Here is a 16,284-nt window from a genome sequence, read left to right on the forward strand (position 1 = left end):
AATAAATCTCACAAAAAATTAGGTTCAACACTCCAAAACCAAACATATTGATATTAGACATCACTTCATTCGTGACCATGTCAGCAATGGAAATTGTGAGATTTAGTTTGTTGCCACAGAAAGCCAGCTTGCAGACATTTTTCACAAAACCCTTGACAATTATGACTTATCAACTTTTGATCACCAATCAAACACTAGAATATCTAGAAGTTACAACAACAAAGAAAATAGAGAAAAATGTTACCAAAATTTCACAATAGTAACACATAAGATTAAACAACCCACAACCTTGATTAGAAAAATCTTAAGAACATTAACGAGTGTGAGAAAATAATTAGAAAATCTCAATATAAAATGTCTTTTATTTCAAATGTGTTATATGAAAACATTTAGTCAAGTATATAATTATAAACTTTTGAAACACTGATTAAAAATTGATGTTGATGTTTTTAATTGATTATATAAGTTGTTAGTCAATTATTATTTTGAAAATTAGTTACAACATTTTATGGTTTAATTGATTAAGGCACATATGGTTTCTCAACTCTCTACTTTAATTGATTAGATAGGGATAATCAATTATCTTGTTCTAAAACTCATCAAAAAGCATTTTAATTGATCATACAAAAATATAATTGATTATTATGTTCATAAAACCTTTTAAAACAAATTTTCTATTTTCAAAACTCAATTTAATTCATTTAATTAAGTTGTGTGCTAATTAACCTTGTAAATACCTTGTGTGAAAGACTTAAACAACAATTACAATGAAAGCAAAATACTTTAAAATATCTACAACATCTTCATGTTCAATCATTATCATCATAATATCTTTAGTTGGGCTTAAGGATTTTCCCAAGACCAACAAAATTTTATCAAGGTAAACTTGTTCCTTAAAAAATTGGCAATTGCTTCCTACACCCAACACTTTTCAATCTGCACCCAATACAATTTCAAAAATTCTAAAAACACCCTTTATTTTGGAAATGAAAATCCGAAATTGAAAATAATGCATTTTGGAAAATTAGACCCGGAAGAGATCATTGTGTTCCGGATATAAAAATCCAGAAAAATCAAAATCCCATTTCGGATAAAAATATATGGAATTGAAAATAATACATTCAGGAAAAGTTTATCTGGAAGAGATTATTGTGTTCCGTTAAAGGAGATCCGAAATGTAATTTTATATGTACCTCATTTTTTAAGGGTATTTTTGTCTTTTTCCCTGTAATTGGGTGCACTAATATGGTGGTGCAGGAAGCAATTTCCTAAAAACTTTCTTGTGAGTTGTAAGGTGTTTATAAAAAGGCAGTTTCTTCCTGCACCCCCACAAGGTTGCGCAAAGACAAAAGTGTCCCTATATAAATTGTACATTTTTTTTTGTATTCCGGGTTATGAAATCCGGTAAATTTTTGGATTGGCACTTCCGGTAAATTTTCGGATTGGCGCATCCGGTAATCTCCCGGATTGATGCTTTCGGTAGTACATGAATGATAGTGTTAATCCAAAATAAAAAAATACAAAACATCCATAATTGAAAAAACCATTTCGGATCCACCAATCCGTAATTCAAAATATGCATTCCGGATTCAGAAATCCATAATTGAAAAAAATCATTCCAGATCCACCAATCCGTAATAGAAATTAGACTTCCGGATTCAGCAATCCAGAAATCAATAGTTTATGCAAACTTTGCTTCCGGAACACCCCCTCATCCGGAATGCAACATGATTCACTTCCGCCTTGATGAATCCGTAGCACACTTCCAGATCCCGAAATTGTGGGGGTCAGTTTTGGAATTTACAAAATTGTGGGGGTGCAGGAAGAAAAATGTAGGGGTGCAGGAAGAAACTGCCTTATAAAAACTTGAAGTTAATTGATTGGCCCAATCTGGATGATTAAACAACGACTGTTTCTTCCTGCACCTCCATAGGTTCTTCTGGCACCCCCATACACAACATGAAAATACCTTTTTAGCCTTCTTGTGCCACCCCAATAAAATAGCTTCCGGATTATGTAATCCATACATGCATTTAAAAGAGACTTCCGTATTATGTAATCTGGAAGTCTTTTTTAGCTTCCGGATTACATAATTCGAAAACTAATCCTGCATCTGAAAAAATACTTCCAAATTATGTAATCTGGAAGTTAATTATGAATTTAAAAAGACTTCCGGATTACATAATCCGGAATATTACTGAGGAGTATTTTTGGAAATATGAAAATATATGGAAGTGGGAGAAGAATATATGGAGGTGCAGGAAGAAACAGCCTTAAACAACTGGAGGTGAAGGTGGACTGTAACATTCCAAATTTTTAATATACTATTTTTATCAATACTATGATTTTTAATGAATTAGATGATCTTATATATGTTTTACAAATAAACTAAACCAGTGTTATGATAGACGTGGAAATGATTCATCCGACTTAGCAATAAACAATTAAAAAATTTATGTCTAACACCTTTCTTTTGACAAATACAGGAGTTTAGATAAATTAAATCTTCATTTGATGAATTTGAGGGTCAAACGAACATGGAGTCTTCGTCTAATACACAAGGAAGAACACATGAATCTGAACTCTTCACCCCGCCTTTCATTTCAGGAAATATTAATCAGCAAACTCTAAGACTTCTTTTAATGCTCTTAATTCGAGAAATTCTACACCGAATAAGTATTACTTGACATGTTTTAGATAAATATTGGAAAAAGACAAGCTGCTTGAGGAAATAACTCTTGTGTGTTAGATTCATGACAATGACACACACTTTACGTTGAAGAATAGAAGCTTACATGAAATATAGAGAATAATTATACGAACAAAGTTATTTCAATTAAGTATTCAGACTATCAAGAGTCTTAACTTATTGTTTGACAAGAATTCATTATCAAAAGTCTTAACAAATGGAGTGGTAACACTATAATATTATATTCTTTCTAACAAATATTTATTCATATAAGGCCAAAAAGATTATTTTAACCTTAGTTATTGTTCATGACATGGGTAAATCTATAATTAATGATAAAGTCTATCCAGGTTGTCCCTTGTTCATAGAGAGTAGAAATTTTCTTATAAATCTATTTTTTTTTACCTTTGTCGTAATTTTGGATATGGACTTATTATCTTCTAACCAAGTTCTAAATTGTGCTGAAATTTTTTTAAGATTTCCCAATTCAAAAGACCTTTTTTATTCATCTTCCAACTCAATTAGCATATCCTCAAAGGATGAAGTTCATTGGTATTTAATATTATCCATCATTTGTTAACTTCTGCATTTTATTGATCGAATTCGTATACATTTGGTTCTCCTTTACACTAATACTTTCATGCTTTTTTCAACTGGACATTTCATTATATCTCACATTTGATTTTCGCATGGTAATAGTTTTTAAAATAAATGCCCCCCTCCACTGTTGTTGGTGCTATTCTCTATCATTATATCTAAATGAAAATATTAGTATATATATACAAGAAAGAAAATATGTTTGGGAGTCTGGAAGTTTTAGCATGCATACAAGATTAGAAGAAAACGTATAAACACAAGCTCGAGTTCTTCTCAATACGGGGAAGGTTGCAGTATGTGATACGCGGTCTTCAAAGCTCCGTATCCATGAGAACACGGCACAATATTTATACTTTCCGTCTTGTTCTTCTAACCTGAAAATAAGCAACAACAGTTTAAAAAGCAAAATAAACATTTGTTAAATAGGGCATCAAAATATAGCTGGGCAAGACTTTACAGCATTTGCATTTGTACTGACAACTTCTGAAGCTGATGTCTCCATGCATTCTCCCCTGGTATTTACATTTGCTGCACCAAAATTCTTGAGGGCATGAAAAATCCCATATATACATACATTCAATTAAATCTTGTGAACCAGTAATCAACAAGTAGCAGAAAACTAAACATCGTTTAGTTATCTTAGCGGCAGTGTGTTATAGTTCATAGAGAGTCTGTTATATAGTAACAGAACAGTTATGGTGCAGGGTTTACATATAACACCCGTGTTTTTTTCGTTAAGACATATAGAAGTATTGAATTCATTTGTTCCTCTTCAACCTGTGAGTGTAGAAAAGATGGCAAATTGTTTTTAACAGTGATTATTGCATGTACAACATTTGTTTAAAAAGTTTTTATGATGCCTCGATTTGTAATTGTATTTCCACCCACGGACCATGGAACACATCATAATCACAGGTTATTTTTCTGTGTTTATCTAGAACACGGAATTTTACATGCTTAGGAATGTTTAAATATTAGAACTGTTCTTAATAGGCAGTGCCTGTAATGTATAAAATATCAGCCACAAGATCCATTTGCTGGTTGTTGAACTACTTACTATTTTCCTTATTCAGTGGTGTTTTCTCTTTGGCAGCTAGGCGTCTAGTAAGTGCAGGCTTTACACCACCAAGAGAATATTCACCAGGTTCACTGCAACATGAAACAAGAAACCTTGTAATTTATTTCAAAGACAAAACAAAAACGGCATATAAAACATAAGTCATACGGAAAACAAGATGAATAGCTGATACAGATGTGTTTATCGGCTGGTCAAGTCTCAAGGTGATGAAAAAATAAAAAGGTGAAATCAGAAATGAGATACCTGCATTGGCATGAAACTGCAGGCACATGGATATTAATGGACTATTTTATGGTGATTTTTGACTAGTAAACTTAAAGAATTTATGTTTACAAGTACTCCCAGTACCCACCATTGTATCAAAAAAGAAGCGAGGGAAAATAATCAACAGAAATCAAGAGTGGAATACCACCAAATCAAGTCAATATCAATTAAACTTGTTGGGTTCACAACAATAGGAAAATCACAGAAGAAAGAGAATTGAAAGAAAACACTATTATATTGAATAACAATATTAGATCATACATACAATCAAACTAGACTCTCTATATAAACCTCAAGTGTACAAAAAATCGTTAAGATATTCGACTGTCTATTGTCTATGCAATAATAGACAGACTAGTCTACAAACTACTAAACAAATCTAACATTACTAGAAGAGTTCAATTGACAGTCTAGAAGTCGGCCTAACCGATGACACATATATACTTTAAATATTTCAAAGTTATATCAAAAGGCATTGATAAAAAAAAAAACTAATACTTTTTAACTTCATAAATAATTTTAATTTTTTGGGTATCCATTGACCCAACCGAATTCATTACTGATTTAGTTGATTTTGGATTTTGAAGAAAAATTATTCTAATGGAACTTAATCCGAGCCAAACTATTTTAATTAAGTTGAATAACTACTTGATGAACCCAACCCAACCCAACCCGAACATCCCTAGAAACAAGAAATAAATGTATGTAATTCTAGACAAATCTGAATTGATTTGATTCAAATTTGTTGCTCAAAATAGGATCTAATGAATTTAGACATATTCTTCTACCAAACTTGACACTTTTTAAAGAAAATTGAAATTTTTCAATAAAAAAGGGGTAAAAAACTAGAAATAATAAAGTTATCATAAAACTCACCGAAGGCTGAAATTATTTTTATTCGAAACATCTTCTAGTATATCTTGTTTCTACATCAAAAAATCAAATGATATTCATAAGAATTGTTTCCACAAGAAACACGTAAGCAGCATAATATAAGTACAAAAGACGAGTAAGGACAAAATGAGGCAAAACAAGGGATTCATTACACCTATTTCTTATATAGCATCAAGAAGAAAAGCATAGCGCTATCTTCTCAACTAGTACTAAAGGAAACGAAAAGAAAAAAAAAATCAAGGAGATAAAATGAGTCAAACATATCCCATATGCTAGAACGTAAAATCAACTCATGCATATCAGCTTTTCATAAACTTTCTCACATAACATCTCAATAAGCAATTAAGCATTTACAAACTTAACAAAGGTTTGAATTCTTGCCTCAAAAGATTCAACAGTTGGATTTTATATCTTAAAAGTCCCCATAAGTTAAAAGCTAATCCAAACTATGTTTTCTATTCTAAGTACCTGTTTTCTCATTAACAGAATGCCTTCTTCACTTAAAAATCCCCATAAGTTAAAAGCTAATCCAAACTATGTTTTCTATTCTAAGTACCTGTTTTCTCATTAACAGAATGCCTTCTTCACTTAAAAATCAAGTTACCTACTCATTTCTATTTCCAAAAGAACCCCTCTTTCATATCAAGAAGACACATTTCGGTTGTGTATGTTTTGTCCATGATGTTTCCAGGATTAGATAAACACTCGGCTAAAGCCATCAAATGTGTCTTCTTGGGCTATTCTCGACTTTAAAAAGGATATTGATGTTACTGTCGTGAGACCAAGTATATTTGTATGCTAATGTCACCTTGTTTAAACCAACTTCGTTCTTCCTTCCTACACAATATTCTAATTTTGTCGAACATGTTCTACATGTGCCCTTAGTAGTCTTTTGTTCCTTCAGCTCTTGACACCCAAAATTCCCAATAAAATCTTTCTACACCATTGTTACTACCTTTTATTACTTATCAACTAGAGATGGCCGCCCAGCAGCCTGCTACCAAAAAAAGAGGGGTGGACTCACTTATCTAGTGTGCTGACCCGTTTTGGCCATCCCGCATAACCCGCAACTTGCACAAGCCAACAGTGGGGCAGAGCAGGCTGGCTCGCTGGCCCGTATAAATAAAAAATAATTATTTTACTTTTTTTGCAAAAAAAAAATCATGTCTCATAGTTAATAGTATATGTTGATGGTATAGTTATTACAAGAAATGATACGGCTAAAATCTCTCCGTTAAAGGAACACCTATACAATAATTTTCAAACCAAAGATTATGGAAATCTCAAAATAATTTTTGGGCATAGAAGTAGCCCAATAAAAGGAATTAGTGGTAACATCTAAAAAGGAAATATGCTCTTAACATCCTAAAAGAGAGATATGATTGATTGTAAACCAATGGATTATCCCATGGATCCAAATCAGAAATTAATAATAGATCAAGGAGAAGTTTTCTCTAATCTAGAAAGATATAAAAGACTAGTTGGAAAACTTATTTATCTTACAATTATCAGACCAAATTTGTCTTTTGCAGTTGGTGTTGTGGGTCAATTCAGACAAAATCCTTGTATTGATCATTGGAATGTTGTCATCCGTATTCTAAAATATCTCAAAAAGGCTCTAGGACAAGGAATACTCTATGACAATAAAGGGAATACCCAAATCTTTGGATAGTCTAATGATTAGTTCTCTTATGGACAAGTGCTCTGCTATAGGATATTGCTTTTTTGCTAGGAGGAAATATTATCTCTTGGAAAAGCAAGGAACAAAATGTTGTTGCTCGATCATCTGCTCAAGCTTAGTATAGAGTAATGGCATCCCTCACTTCTCCAAGAATTAGATTTTTGTGAGATTTAGCTGATGAAGATGTATTGTGATAACAAACTTGCTCTCCACATTGCTTCCAATCCATTGTTCCATGAAAGGACTAAACACATAGAAATTGACTATCATTTTATTCCATAAAAGTTGTTGTCCAAGAAAATATGCACTGAGTTTTCCGGATCAAATGGTCAACTTGTAGATGTGTTAACAAAATCCTTGTGAGACCTCAAATTGAATTTATTTGTTCCAAGTTTGACACATAAGTTAGAACAAATAGTCTTAAATAGAATTTATAGTAAAGATGTGTGCTTTGTGTTGTACTAGTTCCTAGACATATATTTTCATAGTCTCTTCTCTTCCCTCTCATACACTTCATCTGATGTATCCAAAATTATTATAAACATGAGATCCTAAGAGAGGGAAATTCACTCTCTCAAACTCATTCTAATTCTTTTGTATTTTTCTCAAGTGACCTCATTATGATTAAATTACTTACTGATTCAACATTATTAAAGCTTCAGGATATTTTTAAAGCATATGCTATTGATAGTAGCTTAATAAATGGTTTATAATTTTTGTTTATAATTTTTATATAACATTAGTTCCATTAGGTTGAGAGCATGTACAAAGAACTGTTATCAGATGTATCCAAAGTTATTATAAACATGAGATCCTAAGAGAGAGAAATTCACTCTCTCAAACTCATTCTAATTCTTTTGTATTTTTCTCAAGTGACTTCATTATGATTAAATTACTTATTGATTCAACATAATTAAAGCTTCAGGATATTTATAAAGCATATGCTATTGATAGTAGCTTAATAAATGGTTTTTAATTTTTGTTTATAATTTTTATATAACCTAGTTGCATTAGGCTGAGAGCCTGTACAAAGAACTGTTAGGATAAAAAGTTTAGTAAACACTTGCAGTCATAAAATAAAATGAATCAAAGAGATAAAATAAATCAAATTTCTTTCATGAGCACAAAAAAACAATACTAAAGTTATGATATTTCAACGAATTTCCCACCAACCTTTGAGTCACATGTATCTTTCCGTTTGGTTCTAGGACATTTGAAAGGTTCAACAGTATGTTTGCTACTTGTCACAGCATTCTCCAATGAACAAGCAGCAGCTCTTTTTGATTTACGGGTTTGCACATGTGATTCATACAGAGAACCCTTAGAGCACACAGAATCACTTGACGAAAGGATGTTTTTCTCTATTGTCTTTCCACAATGTTTTGATGGTATTTTTTGTTGCTTCGCGATCTTAGAGCATTCAGGCAAACCAACAGAACCAGGAGAAGATACAGACACACATTTTCTCCTTTTCATTGAAGGGATGTCTGGCTTCGCAGTTTTAGCATTTGTTATTTCTCTCCTCGACAAATCATCTGGTTTGCTAGATGCCAAGTCCAGTACACCATCAATATTAATATTAGACTTTTTAACATCTTGTTTACCCTTATGACCATGCTTAGAAAGTTTTTTTGCAGTCTGTTTTGCATCAATCACACCAACACCCCCCTAAAAAAAGGAGATAAAAATAAAAATGAATGGCATCATTAAAAAAAAAATGAGAAACAATTATTGACAATTGTATTTACAAAAAACGTACCTTTTGAGCCACAGTAATTTCCTTAAGTGCATGAAAAACTCTCCTTAGAAAATTTTCATCAAAAAAAGACTTTGGACATTTTGAAGTAGTCTGCAGTTAAAAACAACTTACTGTATAAGCTAAAAATAAATAAATTAGAAACTAATTAAATCTTCTGTCTAAAGCATCCTCAAGAAAGCTTACGAGAGTCACTCTATATAATGATGAAGGCAATAAAATTTTTCCAGGTGTTTGCAATTTGGAGATTCCACCGTGACTTAATTCGTTTAATGTAAATATCCCAAATTCAGCCAGCATGTGCAGCTTCTGCATTTCATAAAACTCAAATAAATCTTACATACAACAAAAAGCAAGCAATTATTGAAGAACAAGCTCAAAAAAACTTACAGTTGTCATTTGTGCATCAACAGCATCCTCAACCATTCTGATTGCTCGAAAAATACTAACTGTATGTTGGAAAGCATCATCGACAATGTTCAGGTGACCATTAACAATATTGATATCAACTAATGCCTGCAGGAGAAAGAAAAGTGGACTACAAAGAAGCAACCAAGATGTGTCACCATCTAAGGGTGTATATTCATATGCCATAACTGTTAAAACTAAAATATGAAGAATAATAACTGCAATATATTACCGGAAAACGTCAGCATAAATTTTTTCATCTGGACAAACTTCAAATGGAAAGTCATTACTCCGAGCAAGCACATGGATCAAGAAGACCAAAATGTATGCTGGGTAATCAATGATGACTCCTTGAGTAGCAGAAGTTTCTCGCTTATGGGCTACTATACTGTAATCCCTTATAAACTCTGCCATATACTTGTAGTTCTAAAAGAAGCACCATCAATAACCAAACCATTAATCAGCACAAGCATAACCTAAAATAGGACAGGTTCTAGAATATAATTTATGTCATATCAAGAAAAAACAATAATGATAAAATTGCAGGCTTTCTTCTAGGGCTGTAAGGCTGTAATGGGAAATAAAACCCTACACTATCTCTTTCAAGTAAAATCATGTTGAAGAACCTACATTGACTAGAGATAAGACCAAATTATAGTATATAAGCGGGGTGTAAACCTCACCTTACAAGTCGGTTTGATAAGATTGAGTTAAACTTAAATTCCAATACTTTAAGATGGTATCAAAGTCATTCATAGCTTACCCTAGCAAGGAGTTGGGCCTCATGTCACCTGCTATCGGGTTCCACCCTAGTCCCACACTCGAGATGTTCAGTCCTCGACGTGAGGGGATGTGTTGAAAAACCCACATCAACTAAAGATAAAGTCAAATTATAGTATATAAGTGACTGCAACCCACTTTATAAGGTTTGAAAAGGATATCAACAACCTTAACCCCATAAGTAAATATGACCTCAAAATAAAATATGAAACTCCTATGGGTTTGACGTGTGATAATTAGTTTGCCATCAGTATTGCACACAATCCAGTTCCACATGACCGAACAAAGCATGTAGAGATAGACCGACATTTCATTAAGGAGAACGTGGATAATGGTCTTATAGTCATCTAGTACATTCCTTCAAAACTCCAATTGGCAAAAATGTTCACTAAGGGACGTCCCACAAAACATTTCAAAGATCTTACTTGCAAGCTAGGAATGATAGATATACATTCACCAGCTTGAGGGGGAGTGTTGCATAATTAGGAGATAATTATTCCATAATTACTGCAGATTATGTTTTCTATTTATTAGGACAAATTCAATATCTTTTAGTGATTTGATTTGATTTGATTTGTATAGCTTTAATTATCTATTATTTATTTCCTTAATTAGGTTGTAAATAGTCTATAAATTTATACTATAATCACATTTGTAAACACATTCAGAAATATATTTAATCTTCTTTCAACTATCTTTTGTCATCAATGGAGGTCGTTGTTTGGGTAAGATGGTGAACATAATCCTATCTCTTATGCAAACTTATTGCCAACTAACTATTCATATCGAGCAACACTTGATGTTGCCATACACACATCGAGGAGAGAGAAAACTAGAGTTGAAGAGAGAAACACAAACACTTACACAATTCGGAGGGGAGACGTAAAATGATCTTCGATAAAAAAGTTGGTACCAGATATGGAAAGGGCAAGTTCAATGTCAGTTGTTACTGAAAAAGTTGTTAGACATGGAACCACACGTAGTGGTTGGAGACAAGCAAAGGTCATCTACGCGAGAAGAGACCAGTGCCTAAGAATAAGAAAAATGGTATTAACTAAAATTTAGGGAGGAATAAAGGTATTATTTAATGGAGTCGAAGTATATAATTCACAGATTATGGAAACAAAGGTGCACTATGGTTTATGGAGGAAGCATTGCGATTGAAAGAAATACAACATATACGTATAGATAACTTCAAAAAAATATTAGAGAAGGTGTTGTGGTGGCAGGATAAAGGTGTTGTTGATTTGAATTGTGAAGGTGCAATAATTATAATGTTTTAAATGGGCCAAGTAAGGCCCAAATAAACCTAGTTTTATGTAGGTTTTGCAATTTCAATTAGGTTTATCAGCTTCCTTCCAATGACGCCACACAGCACATTCAAAACTTAATTTGAATAATTAGTGTTTCATGAGTTAAAATATTTGAAATTAGGGTTCATTGGGCAGTTAAAATAACAAAGACGGTAATCCCATATATCTACTTCATTTTCTGCCGCTGTCACAACGCACACCGCCACTGCCGCCACACAAGCTCATTGGACCTTGCGCCGCTGCCGCCACACAAGATCATCAGACCCTGCACGCCTCTGCCCACCTTATTCTCTCCGCCTTTTTCGCTATTGTCGTTCCTGTTAGCATCCCATGATGCAAAAAGCGGTCGCCATGGACTGCCATGAGAAATATGCATCTCCACCGCCTTGTTGTGGCGGTGATCAGAAAATCTGCCACCACCTTCTGGCATGGCGACACTATAACCGATTAGTAATAACACTAGATGGAATGGAGAGAAACTTTATGGAAAGCACTCCATTCCATACATCTCATTTCCTTACCCTTCAATTTCACAAAAAATGGAACCATTGTATTTTTTCTTACAATAATAAAAAAAACTAAAAGATGAAAATAGTAACTTCGTTTCATTCAATTCCACTCCAATCAATTCCATTCCACCCCATTAGATATCTTGCCATAGCCTTAATAATACCAACAGTCATGATAAAAACATTTCAACCACATGGAATACAATTAAATATCCAACAAGTAATGCAACTTGACATGAATAGAAAAAAATAAAATAGTAAAAATTACACATAAAATTTAGGACCCATAAACACACCTCATATTGCTGATTGCCAGTACCATTTGTCGCTGCCAAAGCAAAAGCACAAGCAAATCTCATTGGTAATTTATGCTCTTTCAACAACTTTTGGGTCTTACAAAGAAAAGTGCTACTAACAAACAAAGAAGAGTCCTGAAATACGGAAAGATACAAAACAAAAGTTAAAATAAAAAATATAATAATGAATCAATTGAGAATCATTTATAGTTTATGGAAGAGCTATTTTTAAATTTTTAAAAGCAATACAGGCAAAACACAAATTTAGTATGTTTGTCCTTGTGTGCCAAATTTCATATCAAAATCAAGTGGCATAGATAAGATCTACATCAATTTAAAATTCCATTCACTTTTAACACGATAGTAAACATTAGCCAATGTTTGGCTTGTTTTACTTGAATAATGGAGGGAATAAAGAAATATTTTATAGATTACAATCATACAAATCACATTCTCAACTTCCCTAGTTGTAACAATCACATTCTCATAAAATAATAAATAAAATCTACCAGAATGAATGTGTAGATACTACAAATATTTTTTCAAATTACAGTGGAGATATTAAGATATCTTTATCCTAATAATCCCTTATTTACAACACTCCTTCTGAAGTTAGCTAACTAATGTTTTGTAGGGACATGTTCTGAAGTTAGCTAACTAATGTTTTGTAGGGACATGGGTAGTAACTACAAGACCCTAATGAAGTCTCTGAATTTCCTTATGTTTGGTCCCCATCATGCAATGGATTATGAGCAATGTCAGTGGATGACATGTTATCACAGTACAATTGAATACAGATGTCTACCTTTATTTTAAGGTCATCTAATATGATCTTCATCTAATGCTTCACACACACTTTGGTGGCAGCAAAAACAGAACATCCAAGGTTGAGAGATACCAACTTGAATAATGAGACAAGGAATAAAGAAATAATTTATAGATTACAATCATACTAATTAGATTCTTAAGTCCCCTATTTGTAACAATCACATTCTCTTAAAAAAGAAAATAAAATTTGATGAAATGAATGTGTAGATTTTAGGGATGTTTTTCCCAATTAAAACAAAGATATTACGATATTTTTATCCTAATAATCCCCTATTTATAAAATTTCTTTCTTTTCAATATCAATTGGTATGTTCTTAATAATTACAATACTACCAGATTTCAATTTGTTTCCTATTTTAAAATTTTGTGAAGGAACATTTATAATTGTTGGAGTGTGTTGGAGACCTCATATTGACATGAGATATGATCAAATTAAAGAATATACGTGGGTAGAAACCTAATCATATAAACTGTTTTTGTGAGGTTGGGCTTAAAATTCATCTAAGAGTGATCAATGATAAAAAAATGAATATATAGAGAAGAACACGAGGATAAAAGTCAGGACAAGTTGGATCAACTTTGCATATTGAGGATACAAATTTAATTTATCTAAAAAATGAATATAAAAAGGAAGAACATGTGGACTTAGTCTTGAAACTTACAAGAGAAATGTGCCAAACTTCAACTAAGTTCAAGCATGGAAACAAGTATAAGAAAGGAGTTACATGTTTTCACTATAAATCTTGACAAGGTCCTCAATTGGATATGTTAGTAATAGGCTAGAAGCATATGATAATTTTTAGCTTGAATGAGAGTGTTGACAATATGTTTAGAGATTTGATAAGATAGTATTTTCCTCTCTCCTTATTTTCTTTTCTTTTCATTTGGTTTTCCTAATTAATGCACAAACTTATGGAATTAATTTATCCCTCATCTATAACTACAAGTGTTTTAATCATTCAATAATGCACAAGAAACAATTATTCTTCCCACCTCAAGAATATGATTCAACTTAGACAAGTCCACCTTTTAATAGGCATTTGACTATAGTCCATTTAGTGCTCATTGGAGCGAGCCAAATTTCTTGAAAGAATAAAAGAAACTATAATTTCCAACTCTTAAGACAAAGAAGCTATTATTGTAGCAATAGATGAATAGAATTCTTGTATTATTTAAGCCAATGTTATAAACATCTTGAAAGGTATTGTGTTTTTTAATAATTTAATGTTACTATATCTCAATATTGAATTTAGTATTTTAGAAACTAAGCAATTTTTATTAATGTTGTCATCAACTTTAAAATTTCATCTACTTCCTCTACCAACTGAATTATTTCATATGTAGACAGTTCAATATACATACCTTTGCAATCAATATACAAAACTGAAAAATCTGAGGAGTAATATGTAAATCCCACTTTCTAGCAAGACGAATGATTGCCTTTGCCGCAGCTAATCTAATATGAGCCTTATCATTTTCACTACATGCAATAAACACAACAAAATTTATAAGCAAGTTTAACACATGAATGTTAACAGTTCAATGCAGAGAGAGAGAGAGAGAGAGAGAGAGAGAGAGAGAGAAAAGATAAAAATAATCAAGAACATAACTTAAATTAGTAACTATTCACTACAAGACTTCTAAAGGTCTTCTAAACTTTGCAAAATAACAATTATCAACTATAGATTGTTGTAACATACAATTTCAAAGTTGATTAATATGAAATCCTTAGTATGTGAATCTTATTCTATATGAACCAGCTGAACTGCACTAAGTTTTAGGAATTTAAAAGAAATAATATGGATATTTATTATACAAGAGCAAAACAAAAAAGTGATGTTGTATAAACACAAAAAGTAAGCCAAGAATAACACTCAAATTTATTTGGTACAACAGCATAAAAGTTCAAATCTATGACTTTCTAACTGCTACACTAACATCTGACCATTATGATTTTTTATATTTGTAAGTAAAACAAATTGAAAACAAGAAAGTCTGATAGTGATGCCTAGCATATGTTTCATAAAAAATAATTGAAAACAACAAAAAACAAGGTTTTTGTAAGTAAAAACAAGGAATCAACTTTATCAAAGAAGTGGAAAATGAAGAAGAAAGCATTGTACCCAAAGATAGGCATACATAAAATTGACCTACAGAAATATAGAAGTTATACCAGGAGCTAGCAGTTATATTAACGAAATTATCACTTTCTTGTAGCATTCTTGACAAAATGTCCAACAATCCATTAATATTGCGCTTAACATGACTTCCTTCATAATGCAAAGAAACCTTCACCAGTGTTTTCAGCCCATAAATCTGCAAAATCAAGGTCATGAAACTAAACAAATTACAAGGCCATTTTGGGATGTGTCAAAAACCATATCTTTATGTAAATAGCAATTCTTTGAAACATTGTTTAACTATTGTTTTGGGACTCAAAGTGATAGTATCCTTATTCAATTATTCTCTCATTATAAATAAATATGTGTTGCATAATCAGGAGAATTATGCTGTAATTAAGTGCAGATTCCATTTATATTTATTAGGAGAGATTTGTTAGTGATTTGATTTTATTTGATTTGTACAGCTTTAAACAACCATTATAATTGTCTTTATTTCCTTCCTTAAGTAGATTGTAAAACAGTCTATAAATAGAGACTGTAATCACATTTGTAAGACACATCAGAAATACATTCCTTCTTCTATTTCTTTCTATTCCTTTCAACTTGGTATCAGAGCTATTTCGAGCCTATCCTAGCGAGTATTTGTTGGGCCTATCGTGCCACCCGCTATCGGGCCGCTATCGGACCACCCATAATATATAGTCCCACGCACGAGTTGGTAGTCTCGGCGTGAGGGGGTGTGTTGCAGATCTCACATCGACTAGAGATTAGAGCCTTTCATTGTATATAAGTGGGTGCAAACCTCAACCCTATGAGCCGGTTTTATGGAGTTGAGTTAGGCTTAAAGTCCACTTCGTAACATGGTATCAGAGCTCCTGATCTGGGAGACTCTGTTTCTACAATTTTTTGGCAGCCTTCATTGCTGCAAATACTTTTCTAGGCAGCCTTTATTGCTGCAAATACTACCGCTGCCGACCTCTATAGCCGACCTCTACCTCCGCTGCCGACCTCTATAGCCGACCTCTACCTCCGCTGCCGACCTCTATAGCCGACCTCTACCTCCGCTGC

General features: G+C 32.6%; 1 protein-coding gene across 2 annotated transcripts in view; it reads right to left on the bottom strand.

Annotated features, from left to right (window-relative positions):
* Window positions 1-3,388: 3,388 nt before the first annotated feature.
* Window positions 3,389-16,284, bottom strand: part of LOC137823575 (sister chromatid cohesion protein PDS5 homolog B) — a 31,797-nt gene continuing 18,901 nt past the window's right edge. Inside the window, exons 17-28 of one of the 2 annotated variants that reach the window (XM_068628764.1) lie at window positions 15,267-15,409; window positions 14,456-14,573; window positions 12,266-12,400; window positions 9,600-9,793; window positions 9,350-9,497; window positions 9,146-9,268; window positions 8,963-9,052; window positions 8,377-8,871; window positions 5,505-5,554; window positions 4,344-4,435; window positions 3,744-3,814; window positions 3,389-3,660 (exon numbers count right to left, since the gene is read on the bottom strand). In XM_068628764.1, the coding sequence (XP_068484865.1) occupies window positions 3,634-3,660; window positions 3,744-3,814; window positions 4,344-4,435; window positions 5,505-5,554; window positions 8,377-8,871; window positions 8,963-9,052; window positions 9,146-9,268; window positions 9,350-9,497; window positions 9,600-9,793; window positions 12,266-12,400; window positions 14,456-14,573; window positions 15,267-15,409 (1,686 nt within the window). In that variant the 3' untranslated portion in view covers window positions 3,389-3,633. The remainder of the gene's footprint in view (window positions 3,661-3,743; window positions 3,815-4,343; window positions 4,436-5,504; window positions 5,555-8,376; window positions 8,872-8,962; window positions 9,053-9,145; window positions 9,269-9,349; window positions 9,498-9,599; window positions 9,794-12,265; window positions 12,401-14,455; window positions 14,574-15,266; window positions 15,410-16,284) is intronic. The other variant, XR_011083149.1, reaches the window with a different exon arrangement.

This window comes from Phaseolus vulgaris, chromosome 8 (genome assembly GCF_000499845.2).
Source record: "Phaseolus vulgaris cultivar G19833 chromosome 8, P. vulgaris v2.0, whole genome shotgun sequence".
NCBI lineage: Eukaryota > Viridiplantae > Streptophyta > Magnoliopsida > Fabales > Fabaceae > Phaseolus > Phaseolus vulgaris.